A 26,569-nucleotide genomic window follows, 5' to 3' on the forward strand; every position below is an offset into this window, starting at 1 on the left:
GAGCTCAGTCACTTCCTTCTCCTCCACTGCCTATTGCATAGCTGGTTACCACCACCCTTCCTCCTATGGACTGCGCCTCTACACAGCTCTTCATTGGCCTTGCTGCTTTTCTTTTCACTCCATTCTAGTCTTGTTTTCATGTAATACCTGCTGTGATCCTTCCAAACCAGCTGTTAAGAACATTTTACTTCCATCTGCCAACCATCCAAAGCCTCCAGGCATATTTAGAATGTAGTCAAAAGTCTGCACCATGACCTTCAAACTCTTCTGCTCTTACCGGGGCTCCCTGTCCCACACCATCTTCCGTTTCCCTGTGGTCCAGCCTTGTGACCTCCTTTCCCTTTCTGGAGTTCAGCCATGCTTCTTTCCAAGGCAATTGTACGTTTTGTTTTCTTTTCTTGGAATTACACCCCCGCCCCAATCTTGCTCCTTCACTTAAGTCAAATCTCTGCTCTAGTGCTGTCTTCCCAGGAAGGTCTTTCCTTCCAGCTTGTCTAAAAGCAGCTCTAGACTGGGTGCAGTGGTACATACCTGTAATTCCAGTGACTTGGGATCTCAAGCTTGAGGCCAGTCTCTGCAACTTAGTGAGGCTCTTCTTTTAAAATATAATAAAGGATTCAGTGATAGAGCACCCCTGGATTCCATCTCCAGCACTCCCCCCATTAAAACAATCAAACAAACAAACAAACAAACAAAAAACCCCAGTACTTATTGCTCTGTGATCTCTTCTGCTGTACTTCTGTTCCTGGTATTTAAGAGCTAAGATATATTTTTATTTGTTCTGTGCCTTCCACACTAGACTGTAAGTGCTGTGAGGTCAGTACTTCCACACATGAGTAGACCTCCGTTTCACTAACTGGAGCAGTATTGTCATCTTAGGCTACCAGTTTGCGTTTTGTAAGCTTCTTACTGTTCTTTGTCACAAAACAAATTTCTGACATGTAATTTTTTTCTAAAAAGTAGGCTAGCAGGCCCCACAAATGGATTGTTTTCTTATTCTGTCTCCATGGGAGGTCAAGACTAAAGTATAGAGAAAGGTCTTAACAGGAACAGGAGGATACTTTTTTATCCTGGCCTTTTACACTGAAGCAAGGACCTGTGTATTAGTCCTTGTTTTGTGTCTTTCAGTGGAAAGACCTTCATCCAGTTCTTCAGTGAACATATAGGTCAAGAAGAATAAGGAAGGAGAGTGGGGGGAACAGTCATTAGACCAACAGCCTATAAGTGAACCCAAGCAAAGAATAGATTTCTCTAAATTTCTAGTTAATTTAAACATAAATGTGAGTCTTGTGTAAGGTCCTGACTTCTCCCTGCGTGTCTCAGGAGAATTCAAGAGCTTATCAGAAGGTTCTCTTGCCAACGTAAATTCCATGCCTTGACACACTCACTTAATAATTTGCAATGTAATAATTGTGTAATGTAAGAGTATTAAGTAAAATGAGTGTCTTGTTGTGGTTGGTGGGTAGATTGAGTAATTCATAAGTAGTGGCCGTTGCTGTTGCTCTCATCTTTATTATAGAAATAACCTTCCTTCTCCTAATTTTGGATTGTTGCATCTAGTTTTTTTTTTGAAATCTTTCCGTTTTTTGATCTGAGCACTTACTGCTGCTGTAAGTGTATTATAGCTTAGTATTCCTTTTACTGTGTGCCACAGGTTTTGGGATGTTGCGTTTTTCATTTGTTTGAAGAAATTTTAAAATTTCCCTCCTGATTTATTCATTGACCCATTGGTCTTTCAAGAGCATGTTGTTTTAATTTCTATGTATTCATACAATTTTGAGGTTCCTTTTGTTGTTGATTTCAAGTTTTACCCCTGCCTCCTTCCCCCTCTCATTTCCCTCTACATAATCCAAAGTTCCTCCTTTCTTCTCTTACCCTCTGCCCCTCCATTCCCATTATATATCATCATCCACTTATCAGGGAAAACATTTGAACTTTGGTTTTTTTGGGATTAGCTTATTTCACTTAGCATGATATTCTCCAGTTCTGTCCATTTATTTGCAAATGCTATAATATTATTCTTCTTTATGGCTGAATAATATTCCATTGTGTATATATACCACAGTTTCTTTATCCATTCACCCATTGAAGGGCATCTGGGTTGGTTCCACAATCTAGTTGTTGTGAATTGAGCTGCTATAAATATCCAACTATTATTGTTTACAGTCTGCTCCTCTTTAAAATCTAACAGTGTTTACTTTACATAATTGGGTGCTTCAGCGTTGATAATTGATATATTATCAATTATTATTTATTCTTGTTGATTTGATCCCTGTATCATTATTTTAGTGATCTTCTTTGTCTTTTTTTTTTTTTTTAACGGTTTTGAATCAGGCTTTTATTTGATACAAGTATAGTCACTCCTGCTTACTCTTGGTTTCCATTTGCAAAGTAGATCTTTTTCCATCCCTTTACTTTGAGTCTGTATGCATCTCTGGGGGGAGGGGTGGTGGAATTTCTTTTAGACAGTACCTTACTGGGTATTGCGTTTTAAACCCATTTGGCTATTCTTTATCTTTTATAAAATTGGGGAAAATTATGTTTCAGTGCAGTGTTATTACTGATGTGAAAGTATGCTTGTCATCTGTTAATTTTTTTCTTTAGTGGTTCTGTATGTGCTTTCTTTCTTCCCTTCTACTCACCTTTGTGGTTTGGTGGTTTTCTGGATTAATAGGGGTAGCTTTTCTAGTTCTCTTGTGTATATGCTGTACTGTTGAGTTTTGTATAATTGTGAGTTTTTGTGACAGCAGTACTACACGTCTCATGTAGTACTCCTTTACCTGAGCATTTATGTAGTACTGGTCTGGGGGTAATGAATTACTTCAAGTTTTGCTTGTCATGCAGAGTCTATTTTTCTTTCATTTCTGAAATAAGGCTTCGGGTTTGGTACTTGTAACTGGCCGTTTTTCTTCTTGTAGCTTATTGAGTATTTCTTTCCATTCTCTCCTGGCCTGTGAATTTTCTGCTGGGAATTCTGTAATAGTAGTTTTAAATTCATCGCAGAGTTGTGGGAGAAGGTATAGATATTTCCCATATTACCTTGTGACCCCACACAGGTATGATCTTTTCCCTTGTCAGCCTCCTATACTAGGATGGTACTATTGTCCTCTGAAGTTCATAGTTTAAAGGCCCATCTTTTGTGTTGTACATAGTGTGGGGTTTGGACCCACGCATTGACATGTGCCCTTGTGTATCATAGAGAGTAGTTTGACCCTGAAAGTAGTCTGTGTGTCACCTCATCATCCTTACCTCTCCATACGCTTTGGCATCATCCATTCTTTTTATCGTTTACATAGTTTTGCCTTTTCCAGAATGTTGAATACTTGTAGCCTTTTCAGATTACCTTTTTTAAGTTAGTGATAGATGTTCATGTTTCTTCCATGTCCTCATATCTTGATAGGTTTTTCTTTTGAACAGAGTTTTCCCAGAGTTTGGTTGTATCATAGTCTAGTTATCATTCATTCACCTATTGGAGGACACCTTGATTGTTTTCAGGGTCTGGCAATTGTGAATAAAGCTGCTATGATTATTGTGTGCATATGTTTGTATGGACATGTTTCCAGCCCATTTGAGTAAATACCAAGCAACATGATTGCTGGATTGCTAAGGGTATGTTTATAGCAACTCCACCCCACTCTTGGAGCCTGGACCTTCAGCATGCTAGGCAAGTGCTCTTCCATTGAGCTAGAGCTGCATCCCAGGCGAAGAATAATTTTGTGAGGAACTGTCAAAGTGGCTATATCTGTTTGCATTCTCAGCTGTACAATGTTAGCATAGAAATATCTTTCTCCATCTATTTACTGTTAATCTAACTGCATCTTTAAAGTAGGTTTCTTGTGGACAATAGGTGGGTTTTGTTTTTGGATCACTCAGACAGTCTCTGTCTTTTAATTGATATATTTATACTGTTGACATTCCTTCCTTTAGTACTGGAGAGTGAACCCAGGGCCTCATGCATGCTAAGCAAGTGCTCTACCACTGAGCTACATCTGGTGTCCTTTTTATTTTGAGACCTGATGTTCTTAAGTTGTCCGGGTTTTCCTTGAACTTTCTTTTTTTATATTTTTTTTAGTTATAAATGGACACAGTACCTTTATTGTATTTATTTATTTTTACATGGTGGCAAGGATTGAATCCAGTGCCTTATACGTTTGAGGCAAGCACTCTACTACTGAGCCACAACCCCAGCCCTGTTCTCAAACTTTTGATTCTTCTGTCTCAGTTTTCTGAGTAGGTGGGATTACAGCAAATCTTGATTGAGTAAAATTAATAGCCCTCCTATCTATTATTGTCTCATCCTTATTGTTCCTATTTTTGTCTTCTGCTATTTTCCACCTTTGTGATTTTAATTGAGCACTTTCTGTGATTCTGTTTTCTCTCCTTTCTTAGTATATATCAGTTTACCCCTTTTTTAGTGCTTGTTCTAGAGTTTGCAATATATAATCACAGCTAATTCAAGTCTACTTTCAGTGAACACCGTACTACCTAACTGGTAGTGTGAATACCTTATAGTAACAGAATAGTCTTCGTTCCCAGCCCTTGCATGGTTGCCAGCTGTTCACCACTTATTCATAAACTATGTGTATATATAAGCCTACTTAGTTGCATAGTGTTGAAAATATTAGTTTGAACTAATAGATATCTTTCAGATCAGTTAAGAATAAAATTTAAAATTTTACCTTTACTTATTCCTTTTGAGATGCTCTTCCTTTCTTGATATAGATCTGGGTTTCTGACCTACATTGTTTTTGTTCTCCTTAAACAACTTTTAACATTTCTTGTAAGGTAGATCAACTGGACAAATTCCTCAATATTTGCTTTTCTGAGAAGAACTTAATTTCCCATTTAGCTTTGAAGGATAACATTGCAGGATACAGAGTTCTATGTTGATATTGTCTCACCATGTTCAGTAGTTCACTTTTTTTTTTTCCCCCTGAGGTGGACAGGCCTAGTTAAAAACAGAATGCTTTGGCATATTTAAAAATGGTTCTTCCCCCACCTTACCCTGCCCCAGACACAAAAGGATTTTTCTGTATATTCACTGAGAACCTGGTCCTGGAGGTAAAATTCCCCAGTGTTGTCCCCTCTCCCCCAAGTTTTTAATCTTATACTTGTCTACACTGGGCCTTCAGCATTTTGTCAGTTACAGTGCAAGTCTTCCTGATGGTGAAGGTTTTTGCTCAGTTGTTGTTCTTATGGGCCTGTCTTTCCAGTTCTGAGAGCAGCAATTTGCCCTATGATCTCTTACAGGCCTAGGAAGAATCGATATTTCAGTCCACTTTTTACTTGTTAGGATTGAATGAAAGCATTGGAACTCTTTGTATGCTAGATTGGGGATTGGAAGTTGTCTCAGGTATTTTTTTAATGTACTCACAGGTACTAACTATAACTTTTTTTTTTTTAATTTGGTGAACTGATTGTATGAAAACCAAGTTAATATCTATACATTAGAATAAGAATGTCCTGGGCTAAGGGATATGACTCAGTAGTAGTGTGCTTGTCTGACATGCACAAAGTCCTGGGTGTTGATATCCCCAACACCACCCCCACAAACACTCACTCTCTCTCTCTCTCAAGAATGTCTCACAAATAGCATTAGCAAAGTAAAACCATTTACTTGTTTAATTTAAATAATTTAGTAAGTAAAAATTAAACTATTTAATATCAAGACTACCATTTGTGAACATTAGAGGGATTTCTACTAATGACATCTGCTTAGTGTTAGATGCTATCACTGTGACAAATACCTGAGATAATTGACTTAAAAGGAAGAAAAGTTTATTTTAGTGCTTGGTTTCAATCAGTGGTTGCTCAGTTCCATTGCTTTTGAGCCTGTATTGGGAATGGGTATGTTTTAATTTGGTCACTTTGACCAAACACACAACAAAACAAACAAAAAACTCTCCACAAACCTCACAAGAATTTTAGAGGAGAAGTTTATATGGGCTCAAGATTTCAGAAGTCCACAGAAGGGGGGCTCCATTACCCAGTGTCTGAGGGGAGGCAGAGAGCATCGTGGAGGAAAGCAACTCAGGGCATGGCTACCAGGAAGCAGAGCCGGACTGAGATGACTCATCAGGGACAAAATAAAAACCCCCAGGGCACGCCCCCAGTGATCTTCCTCCTTCAGGCACACCCTACCCGCCTACAGCCCCAGGCAGTTAATCCATTCCAGTGGATCAGTGCACTGCTTAAGTCAAGGCTATCATAACCCAGTTACTTCACCTCAGCTTTCTCGCGTTGTCCTCAGGAGCTTTTGGGAGGTTATTTAAACCACAACAGCACGACAGAGGAGCTCCATTCACCTCAGGTGGGTGGGAGCAAGGAGGACTAACTAAGGGACCAACATCCCAGTGCTCTCTCCTTCAGTGGCCTGTCCTTGACGACTTACCTTCTTTCCACTAAGGCCCTACTTCCTAAAGGTTCTGCCACCTCCCAAAAGTGCCATGGACTGGAGACCAAGCCTTCAATACCTAGGCCTGTAGGAGACATTCAAGAGGCAAACTGTGGTGTCATCTGCCTTGAATTACATCTGAAAATCTTGAATTGTCTTCAGGCCCAGTTTTGTGTTCATTTTTAGCTGCTGTGTGTCCAGAGACTATTGGTTCTTATGTGGTGGTGATGTTCAATCCTTAGTATTTACTTGGCATAGACAGGTAAGGTAGGAGCAGCCTGCTTTGTCAGCACACTTGGCGAAGTATGTGGAATTAGAGTGCCAGAATCACATATTTGACTAGTTCAGTTTTGTTTTGCTTCAGTGATGATTCACTGAGTGTGCATTATGTTTAAAATACAAGCTTGTATAAAACCCTACATATGCCTTTGTTTACAAGAATAGAAATTTCATTGATATCGTTATTTTAAAATGTAGACACCCAAACCACTATACAGTTTAAGTGCAGCTGTTAATAAAGACTTGGTTATGTAGCTCAACCGCTTAACTCGTACTTTCCTACCTTGTTTTGATACGAAAATTTGTAACGGACTTTTCTCTTTTTGCATCACTTTTTTAACCTTGATACTTTTTCCCACTAACTTTAGTGTGTATATATATTTTTTTAAATACATGATCATGGTAGATAAGTCGTGGTACTCTCTTTTGCATAGTTCGCTCTCTGCCTTCTGTATACATGTTGGAGTTACATTTTCTGGTACTCTTGTGGGGCTGTATGATTACTGGTGTCCAGTGAGTTGTGATTGGGAATCATGTAGGTCACTTATGGACTCAGCAAAACCTTCAGAAGCCTGTTTTTCTTTCATAGTTAGCATCAGTGTTTGTGTTAGTGGCTACCTATTTGCTTTTTTAAAAAAATTTGGTCCTTAGACTTGGAGATAATGGAGCAGAAACACACAAGTACTTCTTTTTTTTTTTTTTTTTTTGTGCTGGGAATTGAACCCATGGCCTTGTGCTTGCAAGGCAAGCACTTTACCAACTGAGCTATCTCCCCAGTCACACATACTTGTTGATCAGTTATAGTATGTCATTTGCAGATGAGTTTACAAAGAAATTTTCAGTTATTTATTGCTGCATAGCACGTCACCCCAAAATATAATGGTTCAAAACAACAGAAATGTCCTATGATTTTGTGGGTCCAGAATTCAGGTGGGCATTCCTGTGCAACTCAGCTGTCCTCTGACATCATCTAGGGTCACTTGTTGTTAGTCAGTTGATACCTGGACTTTTCTAGAGGATTCAGGACAGTTTTATTGGTTGATGTACATATATATTTTTAGACCTAAAAATGTGTCAAAAGAAGATCAATATTGATATAAATAGCCATTGTTATAAGGTAAAGATGTATGGTGAAATATATTTTTTTAATTTTTGTTTATTACAAAAAAATCAACTGAAAACTTTTTTTTTTTTTTTTTTTTTTAAAACCTCATAGGGAAACTAAATGAAATACTGGTAGCAACTAAATAAACCATCTAGAGAACAGTTTATCTAAAATCACAATTTTAATTAATATTAGTGTAGTTTTGGGTTTTGATACATTTGGGCACTTTTTTTTTAAGCCTTTTGTGTTTGCCTTAAGGAAATCATATCAGCAATTATAGCAGTAATATATATTTATAACAATTTATGGAGCAATTAAGGAGAGTAAGTCACCTATAGTGTTAACTGTCAAAGAAAACCATTCTCACATTTTTTGTGTCTTTACTTTTAGATGATTATACCTTGTTCTGTTAAAGCAGTGACCATGTTCATATTAATCAGTGTCAGCATTTTAATAAAGATAGGATGAATAAAAAGTTTGCTGTTTCTAACCAGCGCTAATGCTTTAGCTTTATGGCACCTTGTAGATGTAGAGGGTACACTGGATAAGACACAAACACATCTGATCATCAAAGCTCTTGTAAGACACACTTCTTTTGGACATTTCTGTTAAAAAGGAGAGAACATGATTAAATAGTTTATCAGTTAGCATTTTCCTCTGCAGTTATGAAGTGTGCATGAACAGTATTATTACTATGTTGTAGAGGTGAGGTGAGGAAGTCAGGAAAGTAATTTTATTGTATTTAGTAGTATACCAGAACATATGGGAAGGCATGCATGCATATTTTTTGGATAACTAGCAGACAGTGAATGCTAATGTTGACTATGTAATTAGCAAATATTAGTTTTTAAAAATTTTATAATTCTTTGTTTACATATATGAGATCTATATTTTGTATATGATTAATTAATTAACTAATTAAACAGTATTGACCATGAATCAGATTTTATGACAGTCTCTGGTTTATAAAACAGTGTCTATTTCCACAGAGTGAACCGAGGGGACTCTTCATCTCCTCTGTGCCCTTTGTCCCTCTGGCAGTCTGGTGAAGTCCATGTACCCTCAGTAAATAATGTTTAAGTGAATAAAAATAATTGTAAAGATCTACCCTTAAATAAACTGTAAAATGTAGCAGTGAATTTAATAACTACTATAATTTTGACATGGTGAAAAGGTAAATGATATTTTAGGATAGCTGAAAAAATAGAATACAGTAAGAAAATATCTGCAGTTCTGTTAATGACAGAGAAATGGGTGTTGCCAGTAATACTGCTTGTTGCTCATATTCTTGATAATTTCTTTTAATTTCTAAATTTTGCATATTAATAAAAATAGGGGTAAGTAAAAGTAAAGATGTAATTTCTTCCCTGAAGATCTTAGAATCCCTTAATAAGTAAAATATAAACAATCCATTGAAAGCCAGGATGCTTTGAAAGAATGTACTGTGTTGGTAACAAAGGCTGTGCTTGAACACTGAAATATTTTTAACATCTTATAGTCTATTATGCAGTTATACTTGTGAGTTTGTTGTAGGATACATATAGTCCTTTGGAAGAATTATATAACTTTTGAGGGAAATAATTTCATAATTGCTCCAAATCAGTATTTTTTATTTCTGTGAACTTGTCTGTGAGGTAAGTGTTCTTGCCACTTTATAATCTTAGTTGTGCTTAAAAAAATGAAGTGGAAAACTTTATTTTCAGTTTTCATTTCATAGTCTTGATATTCAGCAAGTGATTCCTCAGTAAAATGTCCTTGTAAAACTGTTAGTATTTCACTTTCTCATGGATCTATTCTTAAAACTTCTGTGCTTTGTCAGACACTGCACCAACAGTGTGCCTGTACAAACCTGATTGTGCGTTTTGGCTTTGCCCTCAGCTTTGTGACTTTCCCTTTGCTAACTTTGAGACTTCATTTCCTTATCTTTCAAATGAGAATAATAGGTCAGATTGCTGCTGTTGTTGTTAGGTGCTGTGAATTGAACCCAGGCCATTGTGTGTGTTAGGCAAGTGAGCTACTGAACTCTGGAGCCCCAGAGGTTCTTTGTAAAGGAAGAACCTGAGTCAGCCTCTCCTCGTTGTTCTAACTGGGCTCCTGATATCTCTTCAAACCCTTTAGGAGCTGCACTGCCACCTCTTCCCTCAGCCCCCTCATACCTGTGTTGTCCTATGTCATGTCAGGTACTGTACTGTTTTCTTTCTTCCACAGAAATCCATTAAGGGCAGGTTTCCTGACTGTATTTTTGTACTGACTGCATTTGAAGTTAGTGTAGTAGTTACCCAAAATTTTGTTTGATAATCATTCTAAAGTAATGCTCTCCTACCTTCTAGCTCATAGCCACTTATTACTTCTCAAAATACAATTTAATAATTTGTGGTCTGACATCAACAGTTAGATCTTAGGGGCTGGGGAGATAGCTCAGCTGGTAGAGTGCTTGCCTTGCAAGCACAAAGTCCTGAGTTCGATCCCCAGTACCGCCAAAAAAAAAAAAAAAAAAAAGTTAGATCTTAGGCTGGGTGTGTAGCTCAGTGATGGAGTGCTCAGTGTGGTTAAGGCCCTGGGTCAATCTCTAATATCTGTGTTTCCCTTGAAAAAAATCTTGCAGATGAGGAGGTGGATATATATGCAGAAAAACACCCATGAACCTGCACTTATTAAAGGCCTTGGACTTAATGCTCTTCATGCATTGTTTTTTTTTTTTTTTTTTTTTTTTTATCCCAAAGCTAGTTTTATATTAGATACTATTATCTGTCTTTTAAATGGGGAGCAAACTAAAGTTGACCTGAGGTTCAGTAACATACAAAGGTCACATGACTAGTCCATGGCTGAGCTAAGATGCTCTGATTTTACCACATCGAATAACTTTTGTTATTAATTTAAACTTTCTCCTGTCATAGAACTAACTAGGATAGAGTAAGAGTCATGGGAATGGAAAATTAAAGGGGCTAAAGAGGATATGTAATGGAATTATGTAAGGGCAGAGGTTAGAACTCACTTACCTTTGTATCCCCAAAGATGGTTGGCACATAGGTGATGTCATTTAATGAAGTGCGTAGATAACTGTCAGGTTCTCTTAGGAACGTCAGCTTGCCTGCACGTGGTTAGGTTCTTCAGCATTGTAGTCACCCCTGCACATGCACCACCTACTGGTCAGAGATTAACCACTGGTAGTGCTGGGGATACCTCCACGCCCTCAGGGTTGCTTTCTGGTTTAAGAGCATTTTGTTGACCAGAGAGTATTTGTTTGTATTTAGGTCAGGTTAAAAGTATAAGGGGAATCTCCACACTGCTTTCCAGAGTGGCTGCACTAATTTGCAGCCCCACCAGCAATGTATGAGTGTACCTTTTTCCCCACATCCTTGCCAACACCTGTTGTTGCTTGTATTCTTGATAATCGCCATTCTAATTGGGGCAAGATGGAATCTTAGGGTGATTTTGATTTGCATTTCTCTTATTACTAGAGATGTTGAACATTTTCCCATATATTTGTTGATTGCTTGTAGATCTTCTTCTGTGAAGTGTCTGTTCATTTCCTTAGCCCATTTGTTGACTGGATTATTTGCATTCTTGGTGTAGAGTTTTTTGAGTTCTTTATAGATTCTGGAGATTAGTGCTCTATCTGAAGTATGATTGGCAAAGATTTTCTCCCACTCTGTAGGCTCTTTCTTCGCATTGCTGATAGTTTCCTTTGCTGAGAGAAAGCTTTTTAGTTTGAATCTATCCCAGTTATTGATTCTTGCTTTTATTTCTTGTGCTATGGGAGTCCTGTTGAGGAAGTCTGGTCCTAAGCCGACGTGTTGAAGATCTGGACCTACTTTTTCTTCTATAATTTGCAGGGTCTCTGGTCTGATTCCAAGGTCCTTAATCCATTTTGAGTTTAGTTTCGTGCATGGTGAGAGATATGGGTTTAGTTTCATTCTATTGCATATGGATTTCCAATTCTCCCAGCACCATTTGTTGAAGAGGCTATCTTTTCTCCATTGCATATTTTTGGCCCTTTTGTCTAGTATGAGAAAATTGTATTTATTTGGGTTTGTGTCTGTGTTCTCTATTCTGTACCATTGATCTACCTTTCTATTTTGGTACCAATACCGTGCCGTTTTTGTTACTATTGCTTTGTAGTAGAATTGAAGATCTGGTATTGCGATACCCCCTGGAGATTCCTTAGAAATCTTGGAATGGAACCACCATTTGACCCAGCTATCCCACTCCTTGGCCTATACCCAAAGGACTTAAAATCAGCATACTACAGGGATACAGCCACATCAATGTTCATAGCTGCTCAATTCACGATAGCCAGATTGTGGAACCAACCTAGATGTCCTTCAATTGATGAATGGATAAAGAAACTGTGGTAAAGAATGATAAAATTATGGCATTTGCAGGCAAATGGATGAAATTGGAGAATATCATGCTAAGTGAGATAAGCCAATCTCAAAAAACCAAAGGTCGAATGATATCGCTAATAAGTGGATGAGGACACATAAAGGGGGGAGGGAAAGGTTAGTGTTAAGGTTAGAGTTAGGGTTAGGGAGGGGGGCAATAATGGAGGAAGGAAGGACTGTATAGAGGGAAAAGAGGGGTGGGAGGGGTGGGGGAAGGGAAAAAAATAACAGAATGAATCAAACAACATTACCCTATGTAAATTTATGATTACACAAATGGTATGCCTTTATGCCATGTACAAACAGAAACAACATGTATCCCATTTGTTTACAATAAAAAACAAAACAAAAAAAATAATTAAAAAAAAAAAGTATAAGGGGAGAGATTCACTGGGGATTTTATGCCAAAGAAAAATATGCTGAAAAAGTTTTAATGTGAAAAGTCTCTTTTCCAATTTCTGCAAGTTTAGGCTGCAGGCAGTTTGAACAAATACAACTCCATGAAAGGCAAAAACTCTGTAAAGTGACCAAGGAGCCCAGGCTAGACTATATCATTGATCGAGTGGCTAACTTCATCCTTTAGACAAAGCATCAGCTTTGAGTTTGTATTTCAAGTGATAAACTAGAGATAGCCAAGTGCTGGCATTAGGAATACAATGTTGGTTTTTACTGGGTCACATTCATCCTGAGCATGTCTGGATGACATCCCTGGTTAGGATCTCCATCTGATGTCATTTTTAGCTAGATCTAGTCTGTCGCACATTGTTCTGCCAGACTGACAATCTTTTGAAGATTAGAGGTGGGGAAAGGGAGAGTCATAAGCTCTAATTATTCTGCCTTGACTTTGACAGACAGTAGGATGTAATGTATTCTGCCAAATGTAGAGTGACAGTTCAAGAAACAGTTTCTGTTATTAACCCATAGTTGCATGTATTTAGGGAGACCTTTTATTGTTTCTGTTTTGGAATTGCTACTCCCAAGGAAGCAGTTACAAGATTCCTTTTTATTTATTAAAAAACAAAAAAGGCAAAACAGCAAAATTCAAATAAAAAATAAAACCAACTCATCAATCCTGACTGTTCTTTAGCATATCCAGGTTATGCTCATTAGCAGAACTGATAGCAATAATAAAGAAGAGAATAGGTTGAACTGTCAAAGCCAGTCTTTGTGGTTCAGAACTGGTCCTGATCTCATTTCTTAAACATAAACAATCAAACAAATAAATAATTTCCCTAGAGTCTGAATTGTTTTTTTCCCCTTCTGAACAGAGGAAACCTATTTTCAAAAGGTGTTTACCTGAAAACCTATCAATCTACTGTTAGCGTTTGTGTTTAGCCTTGCCATTTCCTTCTGTTTCTAGAGAAAGGGAAAGGGTAATAGCAACACCATTCTGTTGTTTTCCCTGTTGTAAGCAGTGGAACCTCTCTGGAAGTGCTGTGCATTAGCAGTGCTATATGCCGTGTGTTTACTTTTGGATGAGGGGATAAACATAAGATAAAAGACCTGTTATACAGTTTTCCAGGAAAGAAAAGTTTCTGCTAGATATTATAAGGGGTAAATAGCAGCATATTAACAAGTAGCAGACAGGCCAGACCCAGTTGGAGGGAACAATTTGGGGTAGGGGATTAATGGAACTGTCATTAGAGAAAAAAAATGTTCATAGGAAATGTAATGCCATGGGTCTCTACTCCACCTGGCTCACTGTTTGTGAGCCTCTAAAGCACCACTGTACTCTCCATTTCTTGTTTCTTTCTCTTACCTTTCTTGTTAGTATTAAGAATAGTGCAAAAAAATGTGTACTCACATGTGTGTTGGACCTCTGTGAGTACAAATGATATGGTTCCAAAGGTGTTGTAACACATCCCATTTTGTAGTCCTTCAAATGTAATAGGCAGAGTGAGTCTGTAACAGAATTGGCTTCCCTACTGTCTGGCTGTAAAAGCTCTAGAGAACAGGCAACGCAGAATGACCTGTGGGTCTTTCCGAATGATTTCCCTAGAGTGACAGGCCTTATAAGCACAGTCTGCTTTCCAAATTCTTGTGGGTCGCAGTTAAGTCAGACGTTGATGCCTCTTGGAGAGGGCCTGTGAATTTTGAGACTGCAGTATCATATCTCACGGCCTGGCGATCACGCCACTTAGTATTTGTTTTCGTTGTGACAGCTCCCTATCCTGATAGCACTTTCTGTGTTAACTTGGACATAAATTAAACAAGTATGCCAGAGACTTTAGAATACAGCAGTGGCTTATAAAGCTGATTTTGCTCTCATGTCGTATTCTGTAGCAGGAGTCCGGGCTCTTGGGGCATCTTTGTTTCATGTGGCTGGGGATAGACCTGAGTTTTTTTGTTTCTTCTTCTTTTCTTTTGGCATCCATTGGAGCACTGACTTTTTGGCATCACTGCAGCTGGGTGACTGTCTATTCCATAGGAAAGGGGAACATAATTTTGCTCACAGCAGGTCACTTAGTTTTAGGTGATGGAGAAGCAGCAGCAGTCACTTTTGGTCATATTCTGTTGGTGTAACTTGCCAAGTTTTGCTGCAAAGAACGTTGACTGAGCTAGATGAGTGCCTCCTAAAATTGAGCACTGCAGAGGAAGGAGACTATGGACTTTGTCCTTTGTCTGTTTTCTGCAGGTTTATGTGCTTTATCTTGTTTACCTGTAGAGTTCTTGACATATTCTGAATTCCAATACCTTTTTGGGGATACAAATTACATGTATTTCCTTTCATCTGTAATGTATTCATTTTGCTCATGGCATCTTTTGTTATATATAAATTTTAAATTTTAATTTAGTAAAATTTGCAAAATTAATGTTTGATTTTCCCCCTTAGGTACAAACACATATTTGTAGTTTTGATTCTGGGTACTCCATATCAATTTTGTTTCTAGGGGTAGATAGGACATCTTGGTTGATATGCCTTATAAGCATTGTGTTCAACTTTCCAGTTTTAATTTAAAAAAGAGAAAAATGTGGGGCTGGGGAGATAGCTCAGTTGGTAGAGTGCTTGCCTTGCAAGTACAAGGTCCTGAGTTCAATCCCCAGCACTGCAAAAAAAAAAAAAAAAGAAAAAAGAATTAAAAAAGAGAAACATGTTATTTTAGTGGTGAAACCAAAGCCATCTGTTTGATGCCTCATGTAATCATTAATTTTACTCCTCAGAATTTACAATTATTTGTAGTTTCTCTAACTATACAATTAATAGTTATAGAAAATTGTTCGTTTTTTCCCCCAAAATAGTTTGCTGAAATACATTTTGAATTTAGAAGATAGTCTCAATATAGGGATGTCAGACTGAAATTCTGAAATGAGAGGTGAAAGGTAAAGTTACATGTGAAAGTTAGCATCCAAACTGCTCGGTGTATCTGTTGTGCAGTTCCCGTGTGGTTGGGATGCTGGAGCGCGGGAGTGCCACAGATGCAGACCCAGTCCTCGTGTGAAATGCGTTCTTAGGAGTTTGAAGGAGTGCGCGCGACCTCTGGTGGTGTTGGTGAGAATAGCTGCTGAGGAGGAGGACGGGTTCAGCTTAGAAGAGGGCAGCCCAGGGGAAGGTGAGGAGCTCAGACACTCCACAGTGCATTTCATGAGGTTTGGCACCACAGGAGCAGCCCAAAGGGCTTGAGGGCCTACCTGACTGCAAGGGTGTGGGGTTGGTGTGGAAAGGTGTGAACAGATTTTGTGTTAGAAGAGAAGGCTGTAACCAAGACTGTGGAAGTGCCTTGGGAGCATTGGTGAAGATGCAGTCTCTCTTTATTCTGGTAACATACAGGAAAGCCAGAGTGGATGTATGATTTTTATTTAAAGAGGAATGATGTTGGGGGTGGGGGTATTTTAAAATCCTCAGCAGATAGGCTGCCTCCGGAGAAAGGAGAGGTAAAAGGTATTTGGGATTAAAGTCCTGAGAATTGAAAAATAGTGTAATCAAGGTGTGTTCTTTTAATATATTTAGCTTTTAGAATGGCTAATAATTAGAATGCATGATTGTTTTAAATTAATGATAATTTCAATTGTAAAATATGAAGAAATTTAAAATGGGTCACATTGAAACACTTATATTCTAAAGATCGATTGCTATACTCCCGAATATAATAAATTCTGAATATAATAATAGTATTACTAAGATGAAACTTCTGAGTCTGTTTTGCTTTGGGCACAAGGAAAAGTATATCTTGTTTTAAAGAAGTCTGTAAGTCCAAGAATGAAACATATTTTGTGAAATTTAAGACTTAAAATATAAATTTTTTGATTATCCTTTTGCTGAAGGTAACAAATATAAACAATACCATTACTTATGTATGTGAACTTTTCTTGTATCAGTGAAGTATTGTCATTTGTTTGATTTTTTTTTCCATTAACACATTATGTGTTGTAGATAAATTCACCAGTGATTGATATAAACATAAGACTGACTCTTTATATCCTCTTGTTTACTGTGAAGCAGAAATCAAAGAGCAGTCTGCAGAAGAGGATGCCGAAACAGAAGTGGATAGCAGCAAGCAGCCAGTCTCAGCTCTTCAGCGATCTGTGTCTGAGGAATCTGCAAACTCCCAGGTCTCTGTTGGTGTAGAAGCCAAAATCAGGTTAGAGAATGAAAAGAACTGAATTGGAAAAATTCAGGGAGGAAGGATTTGAGATGTTAATCTTGATGGAGTTTTATCATTTTTAGCTTTAAACTTGTAGTTGGGTGGAGGATGGCTATGGAGTTTGAGAGTTGCAGAGCAGGCAGTACACTAGAGTGGTGTCTGGTCACCCCAGGTGAACACAGAATATTAGCAGTATGCTATTCCTGACTGAAAAAATAGCTGTAATATTCAGCATTAGAACTGATTTTTGATACTTAACTGTAAACTTAAGTATATTCTTTGTCCTTACCCTCTCCCCATCGTTTAAAAAAGAAATACTGGATTTATCACCTATTGATATGTAGTTCAGCTTTGAAGTAAGCAACACCTTCCCTGCTTTCTGGTTTTCTTCAGCTTCTGGAAAGCACCTCTAGTTTGACAGCCATGAATCTTGTGTGTCCTTGAGAGGGCCCTTCCCCGCTTCTTTATTTCCAATGCCACTCCTGACTTCCATATCTACCTGTCTGCTTAACATCTCCTTCCGGCGGTGTGCTAGATATCTCACCCTTTACATGTCCCAAACTATTCATTCTGTCTCTGCCTCTGCCTCAAATCATCATCTTCACCAGATTTCCCCATTTCGGTAAACAATACCAGTGTTTACTCAGTTAACTTAGGCCAAAATCTTTTGAGTTAATCTTCAATTTCTCTTTTTTTCTCATATCTGATAATCCGCATCATTGTATCTTGTGGCTCAACTTCAGAAGATAACCCACACAAATTCCTACTGTCTTAACTTGTCTGCCATCTTGGTTGAAACCATTGATGCCCTTGGGAAGCTGTAGCCTTTTAAACCACCCCTGCTTCCCTTTCTTCTTTTAAAGGATTGAATAATCTTTGATTCTCTTTGCCTTTCTATACTCCAATTTTTTTCTTAGCAAAGTTGCAAAAAATATTCTAAAATGAAGTCATTTCTCCCCTTACTGTCTTATACTGTTGTATTGAAATTGAATATATTATATTTAACATTTCATACTCTTGATATTTGTTCAAGACATGATCTGGCCTTGGCTATCTCTCAGATTTCCTTTGTCACTTTTTGTGCTTTCACCATGTTTATCTCCCTGCTGCCTCTGAACATAGTGATCAGGTTTCTGTAGGAGGGCCTTTGAGCTTGCTCTGCTCTCTATCACATGATTTACCTGCCAGAGAGACCGCCCTACCCCCTGCTTATTATATTATTATGTGGTTCCAGGTGAAGGGTGTAAAGTGTTAGTTATGCTGTAGTTCCTTCTCTCGCAGTGCTTTTTGGAACATTTGAATGTTGTATACATAAACACTTTCAGGTCTTATAGTTCAGTCATTAACCCATTTGGAGTTGATTTTTGTGTTTGGTGTGAGGTAAGGGTCCAATTTCATTCTTCTGCATGTGGTATCCAGTTTTCCTAACACCATTTTATTGAAGAGGCAATTATTTCCCCATTGTGTGTTCTTGGCATTTTTGACAGAAGTCAGTTGACAGTAAATGTGTGGGTTTATTTCTGCAATGTCTTTCCTGTTCCATCAGTTTGTGTCTGTTTTTATACCAGTACCATGTTGGTTTGATGTAAAATCATTTTATAATATGTTTTGAAGTCAGTGTGATGCTTATGCTTTGTTCTTGTTACTCCAGATCATTTTGACTATTTAAGGTCTTTTTTGGTTCCATACAAACTAAGTATTGTTTTTTCTATTTCTATGAAAAATGACATTGGATCTTTTTTTTTTTTTTTTTTTTGACATTGGAGTTTTGATAGGAGCTTCATTGAGTTTGTGAATAATTTTGGGTATTACAGATGTTTTCACAGTATTCTTATAGTTCTTGAACATGGACAACTTTCCATTTATTTGTGTTTTTTCAGTTTCTTATATTACTGTTTATAATTTCTGGTACACAGATCTATTATTATTTTGGCTAAATTTATATTGAAATATTAAAAAAATTTCATTGCTAGTGTGAATGAGATTGTTCTCTAGATTTTTGGATTGGTCATTTTTAGTATGTAGAAATGCTATTTTTTAAATGTTGATTTCATATCCTGAAACTTCACTGAATTAATTTTTCTGTTCTAGTAGTTTTTGGTGGCATCTTCAGGGTTTTCTATACATGCATAAGATCATGTCAGCTAATAGACAGAGTTTTATTTTTTTCTCTTGCCTCATTACTCTAGCTAGGACTTCTAGAACTATGTTGAAAAGAGGTGGTTAAAAAAAATGGTGAGAGTGAACTTTTATTATTTTATTGTTTGTTGCATATGTAATTATTTCTCCTCTTCCTTCTGTATTTTGTTTGCATTTTGCCTGCTTTTTTTTTCCCCCAGAGATATTTTTGAAGAATTAGCTTTTGGTTTTGTTAATCTTCTCTTTTGTTTTTAGTTGTCTGTTAAACTAATTCTGTTAGTTTCCTTTTTGTTTCTTGTCTTCTTTTGATTAATGTTCTATCAGTGTCCTCATTTATTTTTACCAGTCAGTAGTTAAAAACTTAAGCTCATTAACATCTAAATTTGAATTTACTCATGATTTATATAAAGTTATAAGTTTCCCTTCAGTTTCAACTCTATCTGCATTTCAAAAATTTTCACGTTCAGTAACTGAAGGGTTCTTAGTCACATAGTTTCTAGTTTATCAGTATTTGCAAAATTTTAAGTTAATTTTTGCACATTTCCAGTTTTGCATTATTGTCAGAGAATATTGTCTATGTGAAATTGGTCATCTTGAATGTATCACATCTTTATGGCTAATATGTAGTCTACTTTTGGATTGTTTTAATATGTTTGAAAAGAGACTCTTGGTTGCAAACAGAACTGAATATATTTTATTTTTTAAAAATATTTTTGTAGATTTTGATGAACCTTTATTTTATTCATTTTTTTATTTATGGTGCTGAGGATTGAACCCAGCGTCTCACACATGCTAGGCAAGCACTCTACTACTGAGTCACGACTCCAGCCCCTGAATATAGTATTTCAAAAGATTAGATTATTTTTGTTTCCTGTTAATGAAAAATGTTATGAAAGTTAGTGGGGTAACTACTGCAGGGGTGTTGGTTGGAGACTTTTAATGCCTGAGAAGAAAGATTTGGTTGTAGAAGCAGTAAATATGGTATAAAGAGAAAATATGTCCAAGAGAAGCAATCTTTCAGTTTTGTTTTTTCTAAGGTCTCTTATTATGTCTATATTCCATGGTATGTATTGTTTTTGGTCTTTTTTTTTTTTTGATGCTGGGATATAAAAGCCTGGACCTTGTTCATGCTAGGCAGTCACACTATCACGTGAGATACATCCCTTGCTCATCTTTTAACTTTTTAATGACTTCTTTTGAAAATTAGTAGACTTTAATTTTTAGAACAGTTTTAGATTTATAGAAAAATCGAACAGATTGTACAGTATTCCCATCACCACACTTTCAAGTCCAACAGTTTGGCTAACATTGTGTATTAGTGTGGTGCATTTGTTAAAATCGACAAACTAATATTGATGCAGTATTTTTAACCTGAATTCCTTAGTTACAGTAGTGTTCACTCTTGACTTCATACAGTTTTATGGATTTTGACAAATGTTCATCATCTGTCTGCCATAATGGTATCATATACAACCCTAAAAATCCCCTGTGCTCTGCCTAAATCAGGCCTTTCCCTTTTCCTATTCACCCTCTCTGGACCCCTCCCCCACATCCACTATATTTAATCCAGTAACCATTTAAAATTTTATTTTTATATATTTTTTTTGTGTTTTAAACATCTTTAAGTGATGTGTATGTTTGTGTGTGTGTGTGTGTATTGTGCGTAAAGAAAGTTCTATCCAGTGATTAAATACAACTTTGTTAGCACATGTTGTGCAGAGCTGGCATGCAACCTGGAGGCTGTTAAACTTTGCCCTCTTCCCCGTCCTTAGATTTACACTCTTTATTCTTATTAATATTTTGACTTTCTTTAGTCAGATTTTTTTTAAAAGATCATTTTCCTAAGTACAAACTAGAATTTTTTGATTGTGGTATGCTTACTAATTTTAGAAAAATCATGGTGGTTTAGGGGTGTAGCCCTGGACTCTATCCCTAGCACCATAGTAAAGGGGGAGAAAATCATGCTACAGAAAGGTAGAATTGCATATGTGTGATCGTTATTGAACTTAATTGTTCTTATAGTACAATCATAGAGTAGACTGTGGAAAACATACTGAAGAAGCCTAGTTTGCACTGAAGATACGATTTTAAAGCACCAGTATCTAGTTGTGTGCTACTTAGGAGTTGTTGACTAAAGCTGCTCTTTTCCTTTCTGTCTTCTTCATTTTTACCAGTGAACAACTCTGTGCTTTTTGTTATTGTGGGGAAAAAAGTTCCTTAGGACAAGGAGACTTAAAGCAATTCAGAGTAACACCTGGATTCATCTTGCCGTGGAAAAACCAGCCTTCCAACAAGGACACTGATGACAACAGCAGCGGGACCTACGAGAAAATGCAAAACCCAGCTCCACGTCGACAGAGAGGACAGAGAAAGTGAGCAGTTTTGAATTTCAATTGTTTGGATGGAATAAACTGTTTTCATTGTAATGTTTCTAAGTTTACAGATGGAGTTGTACTATTAAAGAGTTCCTCCTGTTTCCCACATTCCTGAAGAAACTTACGACTCACCATTAACCCAGCAAACAGCCCTTTCCTTGAAATTTCTTTCTTATTTTAAAAAAGTCTGTTTTCTTGATTGTATGTTAACAATGTCAGTGTGATGACAAAAGTTAACTTTTGGAAGAAACATTTAGAGAATATAACATAGGCGGAGGGGGAGTTCATGGAATTTGTAAATGGCAAGAAGACAAAACATCAATGTGGTCCTGCTTTCCTTCTCTAAATAAGCCTTTTTTGGTAAGCGTTTAACATGACAGCAAAGTCAGAACTGTCACTCTTAATGTTTTCTGTGTCATTCATTTATTCATTCTCTCATTTAATTTATCTAATTTATATGTGTTTGTCAGAGAATGTTGAGCTGTCTGTCCTATAAATTCTTAGCATGATATAATTCTCTCCCTTTTCTTTCTCTTCCCCTTTTTTCTTTCTGTAATTATGTTTAAAATGCTCTTTTCTACAGATACAGAAGATAATTTAAAAAAATAAAATAAGTATTTGTATAATTACATAGATTTGTCTGTTCATGGGTACATTGCAGTTACCTAAAACTCTTTGTCTAATATGCTTTTTAAATATTTTGTGTGGTGGTTTTTAAAGGCCATCTTAATATAGGGTCTTGGCTCTGCTGGTCAGGAGAGAAGTTTCTGTAGTCGATTAATAAGTTCACTTAACTTGGAAGGCTAACCAGCCCTATTCCTTGAGGTCAATGATGTAATCACTCAAGTGCTGTCTGGCTAGTCTCCAGATTTAAGTACTGAAACACTGTTGTGGTGTTCTTACTTGATTGGCTCATTGTTTTTGAACTACTGCCAATGCCTTGAAGACTTGAAGCAGGAATTGAAACAATAACAGAGAGAATTTTTTAAAAGAATTTAAGGTAGAACAGTTTAAGGGAGCTCTAGAAGTACCGTATTTGGAGAGTCCTCATGTTTCTAAGGCTGTAGTTAAATCATGTATAGGAACCTATCTTTTGTCATCAGTTGAGTGCTTACATGTTAATAAAATCTATTAAAAGTCCAGCAAACTTACAATGTCCATCTGTAATTAACAAATTTGATGAATTAGACCAGGGTATATCTTATATCCTCATGTTCCATCTATTGGTGTCAATTAACAAAATCCTCTCCTGAGAAATAAAATTGTATTTCCTTTATTTACTTATTTTACAAATGAACCTAATTTTAATTGAAAAATTCCATGAGCTCAGATAGTTTGTATTTACAAAATGGCCTTGGCTTGGCTTACTGAAACGTGTTATATACATTTAGTGCTTACCCAGTTTGTTGATTAATGATTAAAAGCCTATAATGAAGTCCACTTAGAAAATTCAGCAGACAGGTAGGGGTAGAGACAGTGAATTTAATTTAGTAATGATTTTAAATATTTGCAAAATATGTTACTAATGAAGCATGAACACCTAGTTAATTAAAAAAGTAGGAACTTTTTATGATGGATTTTTTCCTTGTGTTTGCACTGAATATAAGAATATATAACCAAATGTTCTTACTTTTTTTTTTCTGCTTTATAACTTGAAATTTTATGGGTATGTATTTCAGCTGACTTCTCTTTACTCTTTCCTAAGCTGATCTGCTGCCATCTGTAGGATTGACATTGGCATCTGATATGGTATATACATATAAATTAGTTTCAAAGCCTGATGGTTGAATTTAACTAAGCTTCTGGTTAGGAACTGATTAGTAATAGATTGGTTAGTCATTCCATTGGTTTTTACATCCCGTTTCCCATCAAATATTAGTGCAAAAAATGCTAAAATAATACTATTTATAGATGACCTGTTAGTCTTTATTTCTCCCAATAAAATAACAATGATTAGTAATGAATATATTTGTAGGAATGGAGATTATATGTGTACAAAAGTATTTGTTCTCATTTTTCTGTGGGCATTTATAAAAATGAGAATTTAAAGTTAGTATAGCATGCTGAACCTTTTTATGCATTTCTAATGCTAAACATAAAGTTACTGGTTATTTTATATGATTTGATACTTAAATGTACTTATTGAAATATGTTAATACTTTCTTTCTTTCAATGATTCCAGGTATAAAAAAGTTTAGTACCCTGGTCATTGTGCTGATTTTCTCTTAATAGGAATCATGATAAATATCCAGCATACAGAAGTGCAGTGAGTTATGATCTATATTCAATAGTGATTTAATCCAGAATTATCATCAGGTTAAAATACTATGATATTAGGAGAAGATCTAAGTTTTAGTGGCGGTCCTCTGACCTCCTGTATTTAATGTTGAACACAGTAGCCATCTTTGTTTACTGAATGCTCTTAAATAATAAATTGTTAGGGCTTGAAAGCCTGAAATCTCTTTTGTTATTGTTTATTCAGCATTTGACATTCATTTATTTTTAAATACTGTAGTGTTAGCTGCTAGACTGTCTTTCTCATGCTGTTAGTAGCTATTTTGCTTTTGTTCTGACTTCTGATCTGTGAGGTGCAGTCTTGATTGAGACTACTTGCAACATCACGCCACAGGCCAGCAGTTGAGATTTGTTGAGGGGACCGTAAGAAGCTACAGCTGACGTGTTCCACCCCACCTCCACTCCCGCCTTCCCTTTCACACTGTGTTTTCCCTGGGAAATAACCTTTCTTTACATAAAGTGAACTGCCACCTCTGCTGTAGCAGTTCTCTAAGATAAAGCACATTAAGAATTTCTCAAGTTACGTTTTATAAGCATTTAAGTAAGGACAAAGGGAATAGTCATTGTATGTGTTAAAACATGGTTCCTGACTAGAGTCTGTTTTTCTTTTTCTTTCTTTCTTTTTTTTTTTATTAAGAGAATGGAAAAATGAATTTATAACTAATTTTAATTCTTACGTATTTGGAGACTCTCTCTTAGTTGATTACATGAAATAATATGCCACCCATTTTAATATTATTCTCTGAATAATAGGTGAAATCTAAAAGTTTTTTATGACAGTTTATGTCTAATAAAATTTATTTGGCAGTACATTGTACTCAGATTGTTATAAAATGAAGCAGTTTTCTACTTCTTATCACTTTCACAGCTATTTATCTTATTTCACTTTATTTTCAGAGAGCGATCTTCTCCACAGAGTTCAGTGTCTTGTGTAAGTGTAAGCACGCAGACAGCTTCTGATGATCAGGCTGGTAAATTGTGGGATGAACTCAGTCTGGTTGGCCTTCCCGATGCCATTGATGTCCAAGCCTTATTTGATCCTACAGGTAGGGGCTTCTCTTTGGTAATAGCTGCTTCTTGATTCTGGAAGCACTTACCCAATAGTAAATACTTTTCATCTAGAAATAATTAGGGTCATATTATAAAAATGTCATTAAATATGTTGAGTAGGTAAAAGAAATTGTCTAATTATGGTTATGTAAGTTATTTAAAATCTGCACAGTTAACACTGGACTGAATGCTTTTATAAATATTTATATTTACTATGTGGATAGCAACCCCATGGCTGAAAATTGAGGAAAGAGAAAATTTTAAAGGAGTGTGTGAAGACTTGGGGGAACACAGCACTCTAGGTCTACCTTCTGTGGGGTTGGAGGACAGTAGATTTTAGCCATGTGGATTCTTTTTATTATAAACAATATAATGAGCTCACATTCATGAAATGGTGCTGTTTGAACCACAGACTTATTGATAGTGGTTCAAGTGCTGTATGATAGAGAATTTAAAGACTAACCTGTGATTAATGAGTGATGGGTGCTCTTGCTTGGGATGGAGTAGAATAGAGTGCATGTGTTATTAATTTTCCAAACACCCCCTTTGTCATCAACAAGGTATTAAATAATGTCCCTTTTGTTTTTCTATTGATACCAAATAAAACATGGTAATATTTAAAGAAGGTGAATAACAACTAACTTTGTTTCAGCTTAGATCACTGGGCTGCCCTGCGAGAATTTTTGATTCAGTTGTTCTCAATGTAGGTAGCCTGAGATTCTGCATTTCTAACAAGTTCCCAGGTTGGCGGTGGTGCTGCCAGCTCAGACTGGGCCATGGTCTGAGAAGAGCTGTTGAGGGGAGACACGAGATGCCGTTGTGTTTACACAGGAAAGATGACTTAGACATTTTAGGTCTGTGTTTGCATTAGTAGTTTTGATGTCTATTCATTTTCTGCTTCTCACTTTTCACATTGGAGGCACTTGTTGGGCTCATCGTCGTTGTGTGGAGTGGTCTCTGGGAATGTGCCAGGTGGAAGAACCATTGTTAGTGAACGTGGATAAAGCTGTTGTCTCAGGGAGCACAGAAGTAAGTAAAAGAAGCCAAAATTTAAACCATGGTTTTATGAAATTTAATTTAGCCAACATAAAGGTTCACTTTTAAGAATTATTTGTTAAATCATTACTGTAGTATGAAAAAACCTCAAAATAGTACATTAGTAATTCATATGGAGTAATTTGTATAGACCTCCCTCTAGAATATAGTATGTTCAGTTATTCAGTAAACTTAAATCTTTAGTGTTTTACATCAAACAAAAAACTGATGTTTTTGAAAATGGGAATTGCTCCTATCTACTTAACATCCATATGTTTATTCTTTAAGATAAAACCGAGGAAGCTTCAAAATAAGAGTCACAAGATATCTGACATGTGTTTTATTCTGCAGGGCAGCATAATTCTGATATTTTAAACATTGACTAAAAATCTTTTTTGTCCAGTTGGTGGTTCACTTGATCTTTTTGATGTGACCCTTACATAATGTGCATATAGTCTTCCATTTGTCAGAGCTTTCACTGCTGTCATTCCATGTGATTTTTTTTTTTTTTTTTGAAGCAAACACAAAAATAAATGCAACAGTTACCACCCATCTGTAAGAACAGGAAACTGTGAAATGCTATTGCTTTGGTTTTTTACATGTGTATTTGGAAGAAGTGAGACATTCCTAAAGGAACATTAAAACTAGAAATTTTAGACCACACTCTATGGGCTTACTAGGTAGAATATAGGCAAAGCTCTCAAAAGTATAGTTGAATTGAAGACCTTGATTCACGTAATTACTCAATTTTTATAACAGTAACTTTATTCTACTCACAGGGATTGGTAACTGTTACCTTGAGAATAGTCAAGCCAGAATGCTTGTTTGGAAAATTTGGCATTACATTCGAATGTATGTTATCAGGTTTTGAACAGTATAATGCTTAATAGTACATTGCCTAGTCTTAACATACTTAGCCAGATTGACTT

The 26,569-nt window shown here is 36.5% G+C and overlaps 1 protein-coding gene across 20 annotated transcripts in view; it reads left to right on the forward strand.

The window, feature by feature from the left end:
* Nucleotides 1–26,569, forward strand: part of KMT2C (lysine methyltransferase 2C) — a 266,222-nt gene that overhangs the window by 75,076 nt on the left and 164,577 nt on the right. For 15 of the 20 annotated variants that reach the window (XM_079151029.1, XM_079151018.1, XM_079151036.1 and 12 more), the window contains 4 exons: nucleotides 16,602–16,743; nucleotides 21,060–21,257; nucleotides 24,453–24,601; nucleotides 25,525–25,634. In XM_079151029.1, the coding sequence (XP_079007155.1) occupies nucleotides 16,602–16,743; nucleotides 21,060–21,257; nucleotides 24,453–24,601; nucleotides 25,525–25,634 (599 nt within the window). The other 5 variants (XM_079151031.1, XM_079151019.1, XM_079151026.1 and 2 more) reach the window with 2 other exon arrangements.

Source organism: Sciurus vulgaris, assembly GCF_902686455.1.
Source record: "Sciurus vulgaris genome assembly, chromosome: 8".
Taxonomy (NCBI): Eukaryota; Metazoa; Chordata; class Mammalia; order Rodentia; family Sciuridae; genus Sciurus; species Sciurus vulgaris.